This window comes from Oryx dammah, unplaced genomic scaffold, assembly GCF_014754425.2.
Source record: "Oryx dammah isolate SB20612 unplaced genomic scaffold, SCBI_Odam_1.1 HiC_scaffold_12, whole genome shotgun sequence".
NCBI classification, from domain to species: domain Eukaryota; kingdom Metazoa; phylum Chordata; class Mammalia; order Artiodactyla; family Bovidae; genus Oryx; species Oryx dammah.
Genome location: NW_024070196.1, coordinates 29,327,017 through 29,346,005, shown reverse-complemented (window position 1 = coordinate 29,346,005; position 18,989 = coordinate 29,327,017). Strand labels below are relative to the sequence as shown.

General features: G+C 36.0%; 1 protein-coding gene across 2 annotated transcripts in view; it reads left to right on the top strand.

Annotated features, from left to right (window-relative positions):
- LARP1B (La ribonucleoprotein 1B) overlaps nucleotides 1-14,098 on the top strand; it is a 121,536-nt gene extending 107,438 nt beyond the window's left edge. For both annotated transcript variants that reach the window (XM_040250509.1, XM_040250510.1), the window contains exons 17-19: nucleotides 11,170-11,279; nucleotides 11,957-12,084; nucleotides 13,204-14,098. In XM_040250509.1, coding sequence (XP_040106443.1) covers nucleotides 11,170-11,279; nucleotides 11,957-12,084; nucleotides 13,204-13,449 — 484 coding nt within the window. In that variant the 3' untranslated portion in view covers nucleotides 13,450-14,098. The remainder of the gene's footprint in view (nucleotides 1-11,169; nucleotides 11,280-11,956; nucleotides 12,085-13,203) is intronic.
- Nucleotides 14,099-18,989: the final 4,891 nt, after the last annotated feature.

The window sequence follows — 18,989 nt, the reverse complement described above, 5'->3', positions numbered from 1 at the left end:
CTTAACCGAATATCTCTGGCTCAGTTCCCCTGTAGGATTGCAGTCAAGGTATTGAATAGGGCTGCCATCTCTGAAGAGGATAGAGGATCTTCTATCACTGTACTCATTCACTTGGATATTGGCAAGACGCTTAAGTACCTCACCACCTAGGCCTCCCCATAGGCATTTCACCATATGACTTCACTCAGAGTGAATGATCTAAGAAAGAGGAGAACTTCCAAGATGGACGCGTCAATGTCTTACATAACCTACACCTGAAAGTAACATCACTTCTGCCATATTATTGTGTTCACACAAACCAACCCTGGTATAATATAGGAGGGAGCTACACAGGTTTGTGTGTATCAGGAGGTCGGACTGTTTGGAACTGTCTTAGTGGCTGGTACAAAAGCCAAATGAAATTTGAGAGACATTTTTCTCTCTCTTGCCCTCAACATTACAGATTTCCCTTGGATGTGCATATATACAACCCCAAATTGATACATGCTTAGAGCCAAACCAATTGTTAAGATTCCTTGAGACAAGAAGAAGTAAGGCCTCTCATGATACCTCCTGACTCACCTGTTCAATCTCATTTTTTCCTACTATAGTTGACCCTTCAACAATACCGATTTGTACCTGAATGGGTCCACTTATCTGCATGTTTTTTTTCAATAGTAAATACTACAGTACTCCATAATCTATGTGTGATTGGATCTGTGGATTTCTCTTATAAAGCTCAAATAAGAATCCATTGTTAACCAATTTGTGATCTTCAAGAGAAATACAAGATGCTGCAAAAACTTTTTTCTGAAAAAAAATTTTTTTTATACTTACTCTGACTTGTGTAAAAATAAAGCCTGTTTAGTTTTCATCTAGAATCTTGATCAGGAATGATGATAAATGGCATGTATACCTCATTACTGACATCTCTAATCAATCCCAGCATTATTTAATATTGTTCTCGAATTCAGATTTATAGTCTTTCTTCTCACACCTTTAATGGCTACTGCCAGTTTATCTGAGTTGGCACAAAAGGCAAAATTTGCCATTTCTTTAAAAAAGTTTTTTTTTTAATTTTATATTGGGGTATAGTTGATTTATAGTGTTGTGTTTGAGGTGTACAGCAGAGTGAATCATTTATATATATCCATTTTTTTTTCAGATTCTTTGCCCAGATAGGTTGTGTAGTTTCCTGTATTATCTGTTTTATATATAGTAGTGTGTATATGTTAATCCCAACCTCCTAATTGATCCCTACCCCCAGCTTTCCCCTTTGATAACCATAAGTTTGTTTTCAAGATCTGTGAGTCTGTTTCTGTTTTATAAATAAGTTCATTTGTATCATTTTAGATGCCATATATAATATTAAATATTTGTCTTCCTCTGTCTGACTTCACTTAGTACGATAATCTCTAGGTCCATCCATGTTGCTGCAAGTGGCATTATTTTATTATTTATTTATGGCTGAGTAGGTTCCACTGTATGTATGTACACATCTTCTTTATCCATTCATCTGTTGATGGACATTTAGGTTGGTTCCATATCTTGGCTATGGTAAATAGTGCTACTGTGAACATTGGGGTGCATATATCTTTTCAAATTACAGTTTTCTCCAGATATATGCTCTGGAGTGAGATTGCTCGGTCATATGGTCGTTCTATTTTTCACTTTTCTCTGTACTGTTCTTCATAGTGCCTGATCTAGACATTCTCATTCAAACTGTGGTGTGCTACCCATTAATGGGTTGAAATCAATTTAGTGGTTTTAACTTACTTAAAAAAAATAGTAAATGCAGGCGACGTGGGTTCATCCCTGGTCAGGGAACTAAGATCCTACATGTTGTGGGGCAACTAAGTCCGCATGCTGCAACTACTACAGATTCCACATGATGCAATGAAGAACCCATGTGGCTCAACTAAGACCTGACTCAGCCAAGTAAATTGTAGGTCAGTTGTTCAGTCGTGTTGGACTCTTTGCAACCCCATGGACTGCAGCACACCAGACTTCCCTGTCCTTCACTATCTCCCAGAGTTTGCTCAAACTCATATCCATTGAGTCGGTGATGCCATTCAACCATCTCATTCTCTGTCGCCCCCTTCTCCTCCTTCTATCATTCTTTCCCAGCATCAGGATCTTTTTTAATGAGTTGACTGTTCGCATCAGGTGGCCAAAGTATTGGAGCTTCAACTTCAGCATCAGTCCTTGCCATGAATATTCAGGATTGATTTCCTTTAAGATTGACGAGTTTGATCTCCTTTCTGTCTAAGGGACTCTCGAGTCTTCTCCAGCACCACAATTCCAAAGCATTGATTCTTCAGTATTCAGCCTTCTTTATGGTCCAACTCTCACATCCATACATGACTACTGGAAAAACCATAGTTTTGACTATACAGACTGTCAGCAGCAACCTGATGTCTCCGCTTTTCAATATGCTGTGTAGGTTTGTCATAGCTTTCCTTCCAAGGAGCAAGCACCTTTTCATTTCATGGCTGTAGTCACTGTCCACAGTGATTGGAGCCCAAGAAAATAAATTCTATCACTGTTTCTACCTTTTCCCCATCTATATGCCATGAAGTGATGGGACCAGATGCTATGATCTTAGTTTTATGAATGTTGAGTTTTGAGAGGGTAACAGGCAGGAAGGCCAGGGGTCTCCAAATGGAGGAAATAGACTGCAAGTGTCAGACATATTTTCTCTCTCTCTTAAGCGGCAGGAGGAAACAAACTACAAGTGTCCAGATTTTTTCACCTTTTCTATGCAAATTTAAATAGGGTGGCCATGTGCAACACGAACCTCCACGCAAGCACAGAGGCTCGGGCTATTGGCCCGCACACCACTACGCATGTGTATCAACTACAAGGGTGGGTGCTGGAGTTGAGGCTTTCTATTAACACCACAGCCAAGGAGGAGGGTAATACTGTGCCTCTTTGTCAAGCCAAGCCCTCCCCCAGCTTTATTAATCTTCAAGCAAGTTCCTCACTAGCCACTTTGCTGAAAATCCTGCCAACAAAGTTGCCTGCAGGTACTGACCACAAGCCCAAGGAATGCCTAGGACTCCTAGAATAGGCTTATTTTCCTGTGGAATGTGGAGAAGATGAAAGGAGAGTTAGGCCTAAATACAGAGATGAGAAGAAAGTGAGAAAGCAGTGATTGAGAAGAGAATTTCGCATTGGCTTCAACTCTTTGAATGGTTTTTCAGAGACTTCTTTTCTTAAAAAAAGTTTTTATTAATATTTATTGGGGTGTAACCAGTTAACAGTTGTGAAAGTCTTGCAGTCAATCCTGCTGGCCTTCGAAGTTAGATTCGCTGGGGATTCCTAGTCCTTTGTCATTGTTGGGTTCCAGTGTCCTGTCGATGGTTATTAAACAGCTAGTTGCGATTTTGGTGGTCTCGCAGGAGATGAGTGCATGACTTGGTCACATAGGAGAAGGTGAGTGCCTTCTTAAATCTGTTTCTAGAGAGACTTCTTTATTCTGTTTAAATGAGGAGACTGAGCAGTGATGTATGTCATAAATGATCACAATATTGTTAATTATCCTCCAATTAAAAATAAATTTAGAAAAAGGAAGACTGAGCAGGAATAAGGCTGAAGTGAAGCTTGAGGAATTGGGGTTGGGCACTGAAAAAATTTCGATTAAGCTATTATCTGAGGAAAAAAGAGAAATAATCAAAATAATTTTAGAAAGAGAGAGTCTCTAATGTTTGTGGATAAGTTTGGAGCTACCTGCTTGGAAAGAGGAAGGATATGTTATGTCTGGACGTATGTTTGTTTCATCATCTTCATCGAAATGCAATTTTTGAATAAGATCTGAATGGGTTTCCCTCTAGCCTTAGCTAGTGATCTCTCCATTCACACTAAAAATTTAAGAGTTATGCTCCCATTAGAATGGCATCAAGAAAACAAAAAATAACAGTTGCTGTTGAGGATGTGGTGAAAAAGGAACCTTTATATAATGTTGGTGGAAATGTAAATTGGTCCAGTCACTATGGAAAGCAATAAAGAGATTCCTCAAAAAATTAAAAATAGATCTGCCGTGTGACCCAGTAGTTCCACTACTGGGTATATACCCAAAGGAAATGAAACCAGTATTTAGAAGAGAGAAGTGCACTCCCATGTTTATTGCAGTGTTCCCAATAGCCAAGATGGCAGATAGATGGGGAAGCAATGGAAACAGTGACAGACCTTATTTTTGGGGGGCTCCAAAATCACTGCAGATGGTGACTGCAGTCATGAAATTAAAAGACGTTTGCTCCTTGGAAGAAAAGTTATAACCAACCTAGACAGCATATTAAAAAGCAGAGACATTACTTTGCCTACACAGGTTCATCTAGTCAAAGCTATGGTTTTTGCAGTAGTCACGTATGGATGTGAGAATTGGACTATAAAGAAAGCTGAGTGCCAAAGAATTGATGCTTTTGAACTGTGGTGTTGGAAAAGACTCTTGAGAGTCCCTTGGACTGTAAGGAGATCCAACCAGTCAATCTTCAAGGAAATCAGTCCTGAATATTCATTGGAAGGACAGATGCTGAAGCCGAAACTCCAAAACTTTGGCCACCTAATGCGAAGAACTGACTCATTTGAAAAGACCCTGATGCTGGAAAAGATTGAAGATGGGAGGAGAAGGGGACAACAGAGGATGACATGGTTGGATGACATGAGTTTGGATAAACTCTGGGAGTTGGTGATGGACAGGGAAGCCTGGTGTGCTGCAGTCCGTGGGGTCTCAAAGAATTGGACACGACTGAGCGACTGAACTGAACTGGAGACAACCTAAATGCCCTTCAGAGAATGAATGGATAAAAAAGATGCAGTGTGTATATGCAATGAAATATTATTCAGTCATAAGAATATTATTCAGCCAGTTTCCAATAACACAAGAGAAGATTGTATACATGGACATCACCTGATGGTCAACACTGAAATCAGATTGATTATATTCTTTGCAGGCAAAGGTGGAGAAGCTCTATACAGTCAGCAAAAACAAGACCAGGAGCTGACTGTGGCTCAGATCATGAACTCCTTATTGCAAAATTCAGGCTTAAATTGAAGAAAGTAGGGAAAACCACTAGACCATTCAGGTATGACCTGAATCAAATCCCTTATGATTATACAGTGCAAGTGACAAATAGATTTAAGGGGTTAGATCCAGTAGACAGAGTGCCTGAAGAACTAAAGACAGAGGTTCATGACATTTTATAGGAGGCAGTGATCAAGGCCATTCCTGAGAAAAAGAAAGGCAAAATGGTTGTCTGACAAGGCCTTACAAATAGCTGAGGAAAGAGAAGGTAAAGGCAAAGGAGAAAAGGAAAGATATACCCATCTGAACACAAAGTTCCAAAAACAGGTTCCAAATAAGAAAGCCTTCCTCAGTGATCAGTGCAAAGAAATAGAGGAAAACAATAGAATGGGAAAGACCAACCTAGACAGCATATTAAAAAGCAGAAACATTACTTTGCCTACAAAGGTCCATCTAGTCAAAGCTATGGTTTTTGCAGTAGTCATGTATGGATGTGAGAACTGGACTATAAAGAAAGCTGAGCGCCAAAGAATTGATGCTTTTGAACTGTGGTGTTGGAGAAGACTCTTGAGAGTCCCTTGGACTGTGAGGAGATCCAACCAGTCCATCCGAAAGGAAATCAGTCCTGAATATTCATTGGAAGGACTGATGCTGAAGCTGAAACTCCAATACTTTGGCCACCTGATGCAAAGAACCGACTCATTTGAAAAGACCCTGGGAAAGATTGAAGGTGGGAAGAGAAGGAGATGACAGAGGATGAGTTGGTTGGACTGCATCACTGATGCAATGGACATGAGTTTGAGTAGGCTCGATGGACATGAGTTTGAGTAGGCTCGATGGACATGAGTTTAAGTAGGCTCCGGGAGTTGGTGATGGACAGGGAACCCTGGTATGCTGCAGTCCATGGGGTTGCAAAGAATCAAACACAACTGAGCGACTGAATTGAACTGACCTGAACCAAATTTAAAAAGAGGTTTCTTTTAAAATTCTGTGTTGCTGTGAGGACACCTGGCTCCACCAGAACTTAACGTTTCTCAAACCTTGAGCTAGCTGATGAGATGCGTTTTTCTTTTGGAAATGTTTGTCTTAAGCTATGTTAATGAACTATGTATTGACCCTAGACTCTGTCTTCAAGTTGTTTCTACCTAAGACTCATGAACCTACTTGACAAACCAGTATGTTTTACTCATGCAAATGTTCTCTTAAGCTAAGTTAATGAGACTGTATTTGCTTGGAAACCTGCCTTTCTTCAAGATTCATGTCCATCATTTTATGGCTGGGGCAACTCACCTTGTGCCATTGTTATCTCAAAATGTATGTTGTGGGTGAGGGGCCTGGTGCCAGTCTCTGAGTTTGGAGACATTTCCTTTCTCTAATTAGCTAACTGCTAGTAGCTATATAACATCTGGCTAAAGACCAGCAGGAGGGGCAGTCTTTATGCCCCCTTCTGATGTCTATGTCAGAAGCTTTCTCTATCTCTTTTATACTTTAATAAAACTTTATCACACAAAAGCTCTGAGCGATCAAGCCTCGTCACTAGCCCCAGATGGAATTCCTCTCCTCAGAACACCAAGAATACTGAAGTCGTTCATGGCTTAACAACAACCTTTCAGTTTTAAACCAACCTTTTCACTCTCCTCTTTCACCCTCATCAAGAGGCTCTTTAGTTTTTCTTTGCTTTCTGGCATTAGAGTGGTATCATCTGCATATCTGAGGTTGCTGATATTTCTTCTGGCAATCTTGATTCCAGCTTGTGATTGATCCAGCCCAGCATTTCGCATGATGTACTCTACATAAACGGAGTGACTATATACAGCCTTCACGTGCTTCCTAGTTTTGAACCAGACCTTTGTTCCATGTCTGGTTCTAACTGTTGCTTCCTGATCTGCATGCAAGTTTCTCAGGAGGCAGGTCAGGTTGTCTGGTATTCCCATCTCTTAAGAATTTTCCACAGTTTGTTGTGATCCACAGAGTCAAAGCCTTCAGTGTAGTCAATGAAGCAAAGTAGATGTTTTTCTGGAATTCCCTTGCTTTTTCTATGATCCAACGGATGTTGGCAATTTGATCTCTGGTTCTTCTGCCTTTCCTAAATCTAGCTTGAATATCTGGAAGTTCTCTGCTCATGTAGTATTGAAGATTGTCTTGAAGGATTTTGAGTATTACCTTATTAGCATGTGAAATGAGCACAATTGTGTGACATTTTGAATATTTTTTGGCATTGCTCTTCTTTGGGATTGGAATGAAAACTGACCTTTCCAGGTCTATGGCCACTGCTGAGTTTTCCAAATTTGCTGGCATATTGAATGCAGCACTTTAACAGCATCATCTTTTAGATTTGTAATAGCTCAGCTGGAATTCCATCACCTCCACTGCCTTTGTAGTAATGCTTACTAAGGTCCACTTGACTTTCACACTCCAGGATGTCTGGCTTTAGGTGAGTGACCACATCATCATGATTATTTGGATCTTCTGTGTATTCTTGTAACCTCTTCATAATCTCTTCTGCTTCTGTTAGGTCCTTGTCATTTCTCTCCTTTTTTGTGCCCATCTTTGCATGAACTGTTCCCTTGGTATCTTTAATTTTCTTGAAAAGATCTCTAGTCTTTCCCATTCTATTGTTCTCCTCCATTTCTTTGCACTGTTCATGTAAGGCTTCTTATCTCTAGTTGCTATTCTCTGGAACTCTGCATCCAGTTGGGTATATCTTTCCCCCTTTCCTTTGCATTTTGCTTCTCTTCTTTTCTCAGCTATTTGTAATGTCTCCTCAGACAACCATTTTGCCTTCTTGCATTTCTTTTTCTTTGAGATGTTTTTGGTCACTGCCTCCTATACGTGTTATGAACTTACATCCATAGTTCTTCAGGCAGTCTGTCTACCATATCTAATCCCTTGAATCTATTTGTTACCTTCACTGTATAACCATAAGGGATTTGATTTAGGTCATACCTGAATGGTCTAGTGGTTTTCCTTACCTTCTTCAATTTAAGTAAGCCTCAGTTTTCAATGAGGAGCTCCTGAGCTGAGCTACAGTCAGCTTCAGGTCTTGTTTTTGCTGACTCTATAGAGCTTTTCTAACTTCAGCTGCCAAGAGTAGAATCAATCTGATTTCAGTATTGACCATCTGGTGATGTCCGTGTGTAGTCTTCTCTTGTGTTGTTGAAAGGGGGTCTTTGCTATGACCAGTGCGTTCTCTTGGCAAAACTCTTAGCCTTTGACCTGCTTCATTTTGTACTCCATGGCCAAACTTGCTTGTTACTCCAGGTATCTCTTGACTCCTACTTTTGTATTCCAGTCCCATATGATGAAAAGGACATCTTTTATTAGTTCTAGAAAGTCTTGTAAGTCTTCATAGAACTGTTTGACTTCAGCCTCTTCAGCATTAATGGCTGGGGCATAGATGTGAATTACTGTGATATTGAATGGTTTGCCTTGGAAATGAATAGAGATCATTCTGTCATTTTTGAGATGCACCCAAGTACTGCCAAGTAAATAATTTTTATTTTACATAGAAAATATGAGACTTCACTGATGATAGTGAAGTTAATATGTTTTACAATTCATAGATAAATGCAAATTTTAAAATTATTTGCAAAATTTATATATGTTTTTATGTATACAAATATGTGTTGTATTGACTGTCACAAGGTAAAGTATTTTTCTTACTGTTAGAACTAAGTTTTAAGGCTTTTGTTATAATTAGTCTCATCGTATTTTGGTACTTACGCAAACAATTTCTATTTGTTCCTCAGGACTTTCTAGTAAGTTTTCTACCCAAGTATAGATGGTCAGCTCTCCTTCTTTGTTCCTGTGCTATCCTGTATACAGATTTTTAAAACAGTGTTATAATTTTGATCTATTTCTGCAGTGTTCATGATGAGACTGCATTAGCTATTCCTTAGCAAGTATAGCTCAATGGTTAAGCACCTGAAGGGTTGCGTTTCAAATCAAACCTATTAACTTACTGTGACCTTGGCAAGTTATAATCCCAGTAAGCTTTAGGTTCTTTAAAAAGTGGGGGAAACTATGGTAGATACCCTCATAGGGTTATTGTGAAGATTTAAAAAAGAAAACACAACATTTAAAGGGCTTAACATATTGCCTGATATGCTCAATAAATGATTATTCTTATTAGAAAGAAGATCAGTACTAAATATATCCATTACCTAACATTAGCATAAGATGATTTCAAGAAGGAAGGAGAGAAACAACGTTTCATAGATATCTGCAATGTGCCAGGTCTGGTTTTTAAGTGCTTTACAAATATTATCTGACATTGAAAAGTAGGATATTATTACCCTCATTTTTAGGGATATGATTATAAACTAGAATTCAAATATAGTTCTTTCTGGTTCTCAACTTTTATGTTTTCCACTCATCTGAGCTGTCTCACAGTGATGCGTCAGTGAATAAATGACAGCTGAGAGGCTGGTCATATTCCCCTACTCTTTCCTCCAGCAGTTATGCTACATATTTGAGTTGCAGTATTAATGTCATGCTTTTGATCTTTGGAATTAGTTTTCTAAAAAAATTATACTGGAAATCCAGATATTGTAGTAGTCAGTTGTCCTTTACCAATAATCTAAGAATCCTAATATTCCTCTAAAATATCATTCACTCAGTATAACCTAAAATTTCTCAATTCTGCTTTCCATAAAGAAAGAAGCCTTGGCTTCATCCCAAGAGATTATTATTTCATTTGTTTGGAGTGGAGCCTGCATTTTTTAAAAAGCTCCCTAGGGTGGTCCATATATGTAGTCAAGGTGAGGACCACTGGTATCAATATAATATGATTCCATTAAGAAGAGTTTTAAGATAGGTTTTTCATTCTTAACTGTTGTTTCGTGAGTCCTCAGTCAGACAAACTCAAGGAAAAGCATCATTTATGGTTACCAAAGGAAAAGACTCAGGTTAGTGTGGTTGGTAAGCCCACATTTCTCTTAGCACCTTGGCAAGAAATTTGTTTATTCTTCCAAGCAGACTGTCACTCCATTTTAAATAAGCTGGTTACAAAAGACATGCATACACACGTCCTCTTGTGAATAACAGCTAGGCAATGTTATGTTACCAGGAATAAAGAAATGTTGCCTCTCTTCCACGGAGGTGCCCAGAATGATTTAGAGATTCTAAGTGAGGAAGTTTTTAAAATTGTAACATGTTTTAGTTGAATGAGCTAGATGGCACCTTTACTGTTGTCCATTGACTTATCCATGTCCACTCTCATGGATTCTGCTCATCCCTGTTAGTTGCAGGTTGAACCCATGTAGTTTCTTGATCCACTGTCTAAAACTTGTCTCAGGTTCTCTAGGTGGTTGTAAGAAGAAAGAAATTTACTTTCTGATTTATGCAGTGATACAATTCTTCTGGCAAATTATCTTTTATTTAATGTGCTTTATAAACAGAAAGGCACTCTTAGAAGACAGTTTTAATTAGGTTTGTCCCTTTATAGTTGGGGCTTCCCTGGTGGCTCAGATGGTAAAGCATCTGCCTGCAGTGTGGGAGACCTGGGTTCCATCTGTGGGTTGGGAAGATCCACAGGAGAAGGAAATGGCAGCCCACTCCAGTACTGTTCCTTGGAAAATTCCATAGACAGTGGAACCTGGTGGGCTACATGGGATTGCAAAGAGTCGGACACAACTGAGCAACTTCACTTCACTTTATAGTTGATTGAGTCAACCACACCTAGGGTCTATGACCCAAGAGTATGGTCTTTATTTTCTTAGAGTAGGAAATGCTTTTCCTAGACTAGGAAATTAAATGCTCCTTCAAGAGCATTTAATACCATGTACTAAAACACCATTGCAACCCTTGGTTTGGAAAAAAATTCTAAAACCGCCAATTTGTCACTAAATCTTTTGAAATACCAAGGAGTTCTTCAGAAATAACAGGAAGAGATCCTCTGTCTGTTCAAAGAAGCCATGATCTAGTTGTTCATGGGCTGCCTCTTATCTTGCACATCTCCAGTATACCTCCATGAGATACTGTGTCCAAGTCAACAAAAACAGGAAAACCAGCTGTGGATTAAAACACTACATACAATTAAACATTTTTGTTTGGGATTATTTGTGCCATGTTTGCTTATGTCAGTGCTATTAAGTATTATTAATTGCATTGTCACAGTGAAAATTTTATTATAAACCATTTCCCCCCCACCCCCCGCCCCGCCACAGGTATGGATTAGAATGTCTGTTCAGGTTTTATAGTTATGGACTGGAAAAAAAATTCAGACAAGAAATTTTTAAGGATTTCCAAGAAGAAACCAAGAAAGACTACGAATCTGGTAAAAACAAAACAATAACCTTATTCAATTTGAAAATTGTAAATATGAATCTGTCAATAAATAGGGAGATTGTATCCTTTTTGGGGGGTGGTACCAGTATTATGATTTGTTATAAAGGATGGAGCACCATATAGTAAGAAGGTTTTTCATGTGAGATGTTGGAAAATAATCGCTCCCAAGAGTTTCTTTATGGATTTGCATTTTGTCATTATTCCTTTGACTTACATGACTACTCACTGATGTTCCATTATGTGAAAATTCTATGTAGTATGAGCAAGTGTGCTTGGAATACAGGCTCTGGGCTAGATCCCTAAGTCTGAATTCCATTTCCACCCCTTAGTAGCTCTGTGGCCATGGTTAAGTTGCTTAATTTAACCTTGTTTAACTTGCTTAATTCAGTTGACTCATCAGTAATATTTACACAAGAGCACCTATATATATTACAGGGTGGTGTATAGTTCAAATTAGTTTAATATACAATAAACCACTTAAATAATACCTGTTATATAGCAAATGCTTAATAAATGTTAGCTGCCATTATTCATTACAGTGTTAGCCTCAAGATCTAGATAAAGTGTATATTAGAAGACATGGCTTAATGCTGATAGAATCATAGTCAATATGAATCATTTTTTAAGGATTCTATATATTTTATTGTATATATTCTTTGTTACTAGGTCAGCTGTATGGATTAGAAAAGTTTTGGGCTTATCTAAAATATTCTCAATCTAAAACACAATCTATTGACCCCAAACTTCAGGAATACCTCTGTAGCTTTAAGAAGCTGGAAGACTTCCGTGTTGATGTAAGTTTTAAGTTCTTTGACTGTATTATTTTTATTACTCTTATATTTGAGCTATTTGGGCTTATCAGTGACTTTCTTAACTTTAATTTTGTAATTTTTATTTTTTAACTTTCATTTTGAAAATTCAACTTTCTAGTTTTGAAATCAAACTTTAAAATAGGTACAAAAATGGGACTTCCCTGGTAATCCAGTGATTAAGACTCTACACTTCCAATGCGGGTAGCACAGGTTTGATCCCGGGTCAGGGAACTAAGATCCCACATACCATGAGGCCAAAAAGGGAAGAAAAAAACAAAACAGGTACAAAAATAGTATAGAGAATTCCCATATACTCAGTTTACCCAGAGTCCCTAAATGTTAATATCTTACATAACCACAGTGGAGTTGTCAGTCACTTTAATCAATTTGATTTCAAGAGGAAAAGGAAATATTTTTTAGAGAATGGAATGAGCATAAGATAAAAGAAAAGGGGAAAGAAGAGAAAAGAGAAAAAAGGAAAGAAGAATCAAAAGGAGCAGAAGAGAGAGAGGTGAAAGGTAAACTAGGTACTATAATTTGTCTTGCAGTTTTGTGTAAATAGATTTGATAACCCAGGGGTACAGTTAATAGAATTACTGACATCTCTGGAATTAAAGAGCTGTGTTTCCAGAGTGGTCCAGCCAGTTCTGTCACAAAGATGTCCTTGCTTTATAATATTATAATGACTTTGGCCCTATCTGAAGAGCGTTCAAGAATTCAGACCTCTGCTTTTAAATACAGTAGAAGTTTGGAGAAGGAAAAGATTAGAGTTATAAATGCTTTGCACTTGATGAAAGTGGCATAAAGAACAAAAATAGCCTCTCTGAAACATTTTCCCAGAGTTATGGAACCCAGTGTATGTTTATGCTCTACCATATAGTTCAAGCCCTAAAACATAGGAGAAGCTTAATAAACATGTGTTGAATGAAAGAATTAACTGATAGGAAGAAATTTAAGTTTAATACCTTAAATTTCTGTTAAATTTTCCTTATACTAATAAAATCTACTAAAGTTTCCGTCTGTTAGAAAATTCTGACCTTAGATTTTGAAGGGAGAAGAAAATAGTAAAATCATCACTATGTTGTCTTTCATAATTTGCAGCCCCCTATTGGTGAGGAGTTTAGAAGAAAAAGACATTCATCTACTTCTGGTGAGGAGAGTAATCGTCATAGACTTCCATCTAAGTCCTCTACAAAGCCACCAAGTGTTGCTAAGACTACACCTGCTAATCAGCTTCAGGTTCCAATAAATTCTCCCAGAAGGAACACTTCACAGGAGTCCAGTGACAATTCACACCAGAACAATGCTGCCTCAGTCCCAACAAATGGTGAACTGCCTGAGAAATAGACTCTTAACAAAAGTTGTTTACCCTTGAAATCAACATTTACGTCAGTATTTATTTGGGAAAATCTTCTGATGTTTAATTGTGATAATCAGAAAAAAGAAAAAGGAAGAAAAATGGTAGCATTTTTTTCTAGCAGGATAAATTCTAAAAATGTTGCCTTGATTTCACCAAGGATAGTTTTGGTAACCTTTTATAGAGATCCTCTAGTAATATATTTTAGTCTCAGTATTTCTTTCTCAAAGCCATTGTTTACAAGAACAGCCTTCCTTAAATATATATAAAAACATCACAAGGAATGCTTAACATTACAGCTCATACTTCTTAAAGAAGATATAGTATGTTGTATTCATCTCTTCTGTTAAAGAATCCAATTACCCCATTATCAATTCATATTTGAACTTATCAAAAACGAAGATTACATATATGTTTTTTTAATCCAGAAAAAGAATGTGAAATACCACATTTGCTTTTCTTTTAGATGTATGGTTTTTAAAAAATTTTTTTCTTTTTACAAAAGTAGAGATATATTGCAGTTATATTGAAGTATATGCACCTTGAATATTGGGTTTTGCTTCCCCTCCCCCACCAAGTCATACTTCATGACTTCCATAGTTATTGTTGTGTTGATGTGGAGTGTTCTGAATTGACATCAGTTAATTACATAATAGGATTGATTTACTTTTTGTGACTATATAAACCTGCACAAGTAATTGAAATTGGAGTTGGGATTGGTTGGAATACTGTCCTAAGTTAATTAAATCTTGCACTGTTTTGAATGCATTTGCTCTTTGTACATCTGCAGGTCTGGATGTCACAAGTAGTCAGATTATCCTCAGTTTAAAAGGAATACCTAGTTTTTCCTTTTTTGTGTCTTTTAGTTTTGTTTTATGCTTATAAGTGTTTTCAAAAACAAATTTACTTCTAATTTTTATTACTGTTGCAACTGATGTAAATGATAGTTTTAGTTTTCGTGGGAATTAAAATAAAGCACTTATTCTAAATTATTTGAATTGAATTATAATTATTTTTGTTTAGAATATAGTTGAAAAGCTGTAATTTTCAAATTCTAGTAGAAGACCATTGTATTTTGTGAATGAAGTTTCAGTGTTAAACTTATATCTATTTTTATTTAATATATATTTTCCTGTATTGGGAAGAAGCAACTAATTTAATACACTAAATTAATTTATTATTTTCTCTTTGATGTCTTGCTCTTATAGAATGACAATATTGAAATACATATTTTCTTTGGATAAATGGACTAAGCCTTTAATAAATAAGAGATTTTCATTATTTCCCATGAATAGGTAATAATCTGCAGTTGTATAATATTTGGTATTTGGGAAGTCATTTTGATATATTACTTCTAAGAAACTGTCAAATTTGAATATTCAGAAAATCTACTTAGATCTTGGGAGGAGAATCAAAAGTAAAACAAATAGATTTAGATAATACATTTTAAAATGTTTTCTTACATGCATCCAGAATGCATATACATTCTGGCTTTTCAGTGAGGACTTTCCAAACCATGCTTATTAGCTTTAAGTGCTCTCTTGAACTGATCTAAAAATCTTTCTCAATATCCTTTTTGTGTTGAACACTTACATCTGAAACCTGTATTTAATGTTAAGATTACTTCCACTCACCTAAATATGCAAATGTATATTTGAAATTTGTATATGAAAATTGTATATTTTATGTGAAAATACAATAATCAAGAGTTTTGTGATGTGTAATAAACTAGTAGTTTTATCATATTATTTTGATTATAAAACAATACATGTACATTGGGAAATTTAGAAAAGCACAAAGATGAAAATAAAGTACTTTTTTAAAAAAGGAAAAAACAAAATCAGTATCATGCTATACATACAGCATTATCACCTGCTTTTACTTGTAGAGGTGAGCATTTTCTGGTCATTAATATTTCTACACCATGACTTTTACAAGTTATATAGTATTGTAGCATGTGGATGTGTCATAGTTTATTTAGCTAAATCACATATGGTTGAAATTTTGTCTGTGGTCAGGTTTGGGCTGTTACAAACAACAGTTTAATTGATAATATCACAGATAAATCTGTGTGTAAACTTGAGTTACTGCCTAACATAAACTCCTAGAAGTTGAAATTCTAAGTAAAAATATATTCCCAGTTAACGTACTCTAGAATGGTTGTAAAGTTTACCCTTTTACCAATAGCATCTGATTTTTACTGGTTATTATAAATCTTTGATAGATTGAGAAGCAAAACATATTATTTTAATGTCATTATTAAGGTCATTTTAATCAAGTTACTAATGAATGATAATTTTATTGTTTATTATAATAATATTTGTAGATGGCTTGGTCATATCTTTTATGTTTTCCTTTTAGTGTGATTATCTTTTTGATTAATTTATAGAGCTTTTTTACTTAGCAAGACTATTAATCCTTTGCTTTCTAATTTTGTTTATGTTTATTTGACATAGTATGTACATTTTTTTGGTAAAAGTTTAAAAAATTATACCACTTAAAGCCAAATGTGAAACTTAAGAAAATAAAAGCATTGTTATTCAATGAAAAGAAGACCATTATTGACTATAAATCTATATAGTCCTACTTAAAATTTATGTAAGTTCCTAGAGAGGTTTCCTGATGGCTCAGATGGTAATGAATCCACCTTGGAGACCTGGGTTCAATCCCTGAGTTGGGAAGATCCCCTGGAGGAGGGTATGGCAACCCACTCCAGTATTCTTATCTGGAGAATTCCCATGCACAGAGGAGCCTGGTGGACCATAGTCTGTGGGATCGCAAAGAGTCGGACACAACTGAGCGACTAAGCACAGCATGGCACAGCACTGGAGACCTTAGATGCTTCTGTCCTTGGGATTTTGTAGTTTTCAATTTTATTAAATAAAAAAGGCAACATTAAAATGTTTCAATTAAATTACTTGTCCTTTTAAAGGGATGGTTGAAACCATCTTTGGAATTCTTTATACTAAAAGGAACTAAATAAGAAAGTTATGTGTTAACATAGATATCATTTTAGTTTCTAAACAGATTTTATTTTTTAAACCTGTTTTTGCCAGATTGGAACTTCACACTAATATTCTCCGATGCTTCCTCTTGCCATTATACTAAATAATATTACCTCTTTCCTTTCTGTGCTTAATCTTATCTTTCACCTAATTTCTTAGCTCTTAGGAAGCTGCTTTTATTTTATTACATAGAAGACTGATCTAACAGAGTAATACCTGATTTTATCACCACTAGATGGCAGAATGGAATAAGTCAGATCTGTAAGTCTTTTGACTGTGTGTGTGTATGTGTGTGTAACTCTTACTCCATCTTGTGATTGTGTGTGTGTGTGTGTAACTCTCACTCCACTCTTACTCCATCTTGTGGTAATATGTAATTATATCAATTACTCTTGCATTCCTAATAATCACATGTTAACAGCTTGTGATTACCTTGTTACAGCGATGCCAAGCTGCTTAGTTAATAGTAAATAAATACAGATAAATTAAGGTTTGCTTATGATTAAAGATAAAAATGCTTTGGGTTTTTTGGTCATTTCATTAAAAATTTGTAGTACTTCATTAGCATTATTTGTGATTAACTCTTGAGATGTCACAAAGCAAGAAAATTGTAAGATGTATCTGTTTAATTTGTCTAGCTAACCTAAGCTGTGTAGTTAAATCCTTCCTGAAACACAAGAAACTTAAAACTAGGTGGTACTTTTATGACTTGAACTAAAAGTTATCATGCAGTTAGCTGAATGGCAGAGCAAGAATTTGAACTCGAGTAGTCTGGCCCAGACTTCAAGCTCTTCATCTTAACCAGACTGTTATTTAATAGCCTGAAATATTGAAACATATGAACCCTGAATCTAAAACTCAGAATGCTGTGATTCTTAATTATTATAAAATCAAGATTAGATTCTTGTGGTTAAGACTAATGTTGTTTTATCTTGGGCATCTTCTGTAGTAACGAGTGGTCTAGTGGAATAATTATATATATATTAAATGAGTCATGGTTAATGACAATATCATTCATGTGTTTCAATATTTTCCTAGAATTAGGTAAGGTAAAATAAAAAGTAAACATTTATTCAGAATATGATTAAAAATTTTATACTACATTAGAGTTATTATTGTCAACTACAGATATAAGATCCTATACTATTTAGAAATAAGTGTTCTAATTTTTAAGAAGCTTGAAAGAAATATGCCACATGATTAATTAACAGGAAGCACCTCTGGCTTTAAAACGTGTACTTTAAAAAATTTTTTCTGAGTTATTTACAATGAGCCTTTTTAAATTTTTAAAATAATTTTTATTTTTCAATTTTTGTTAATATTTCATCTTGTTTTGCATGCTGGTAGTGTGACTTCATGGACTTAGCCTGCCAGGCTCCTCTGTCCTCTGTTCATGGGATTTCCCCAGGCAAGAATACTGGAATGAGTTGCCAAGTCCTTCTCCAGGGAATGAGCTTGCTTTTAACATGTCCAGTTAAAGACATGATTTGGTTAATAGACTGGTTTCTGCCAATACACTATACACATTTGCTTCAGATTTAAAAAAATCAGAATGTGCTGTTTTTTGTGTTGATTTTGTTTCTTCCAGGTAATAGGTCTACAAAACTGAATACCTTTCTCAGGGTATTTTAAGGTATGTTAGACCTTCATTACAGCATGAACATAATCATAGTACTGTAATGTTTTTAATGTTAAAAATTTCTGGTTTCTAGTTGAGTGTCCTTGAGTATAATCTGAGACTGACTTTTAATAAGTGAATAGAAGGGCTTTGAGAGGGAAGGTCTGTGAGACCCCAAAACTTAATACGTAGGATTTTACATACTCTTGGGGATAATAATGCATAGCTTTTATCAGATTTCTGTGAGGATTTATGATCCCAAATAAGTTTAATAACCACTTCTCTAGAAACAACTTATTTATTAGAAACATGAATCCTGGCTCCCCTCATTAAGTTACAGTCCTTCATCTACAAAATTGCACTTACCTCATAGTGTTATAAAGATTAAATGTAAAGCATTTAACACAGTAACTGACATGCAATAAGCACTCAGTAACATTTGCTATTATTAGCATTAAGAGCTGGACCGGTTATCTTCACATTTGTAAAGATACTTTCTCCAGTAAACAGTGAATTTCATTTTAAATCTTCATGTGAAATTAATTTATTTAAAACATTTTAGTCATAGAAGAAAGTGAGATTCCTTGTCATTGTTTCGTTGTCCTAGGATAATAACATATGAATAGTTTTCTGCCCTTCTCACCTCCATGTGAGAAGTAGGGTGCTTAGATGCTGCTAAATTTCTGCTGACTCTGAACAACTGACAAGGGTAGGAATTCCATGAAGCAGTCACCATGTCATAGATTTGATTATAGAAATGTCTCACTTTTAGTTCTTGCCTCTTTTTTTAAAATTATTCAGTTAACAGTTTTGCTCATTGTGTTTTCCCAACTTCACCACAATCTGTTACTTCTGCCTCATCATAAATATCCAGTCCCTGAACAAGACATGAGAATCTGCCTTTCCA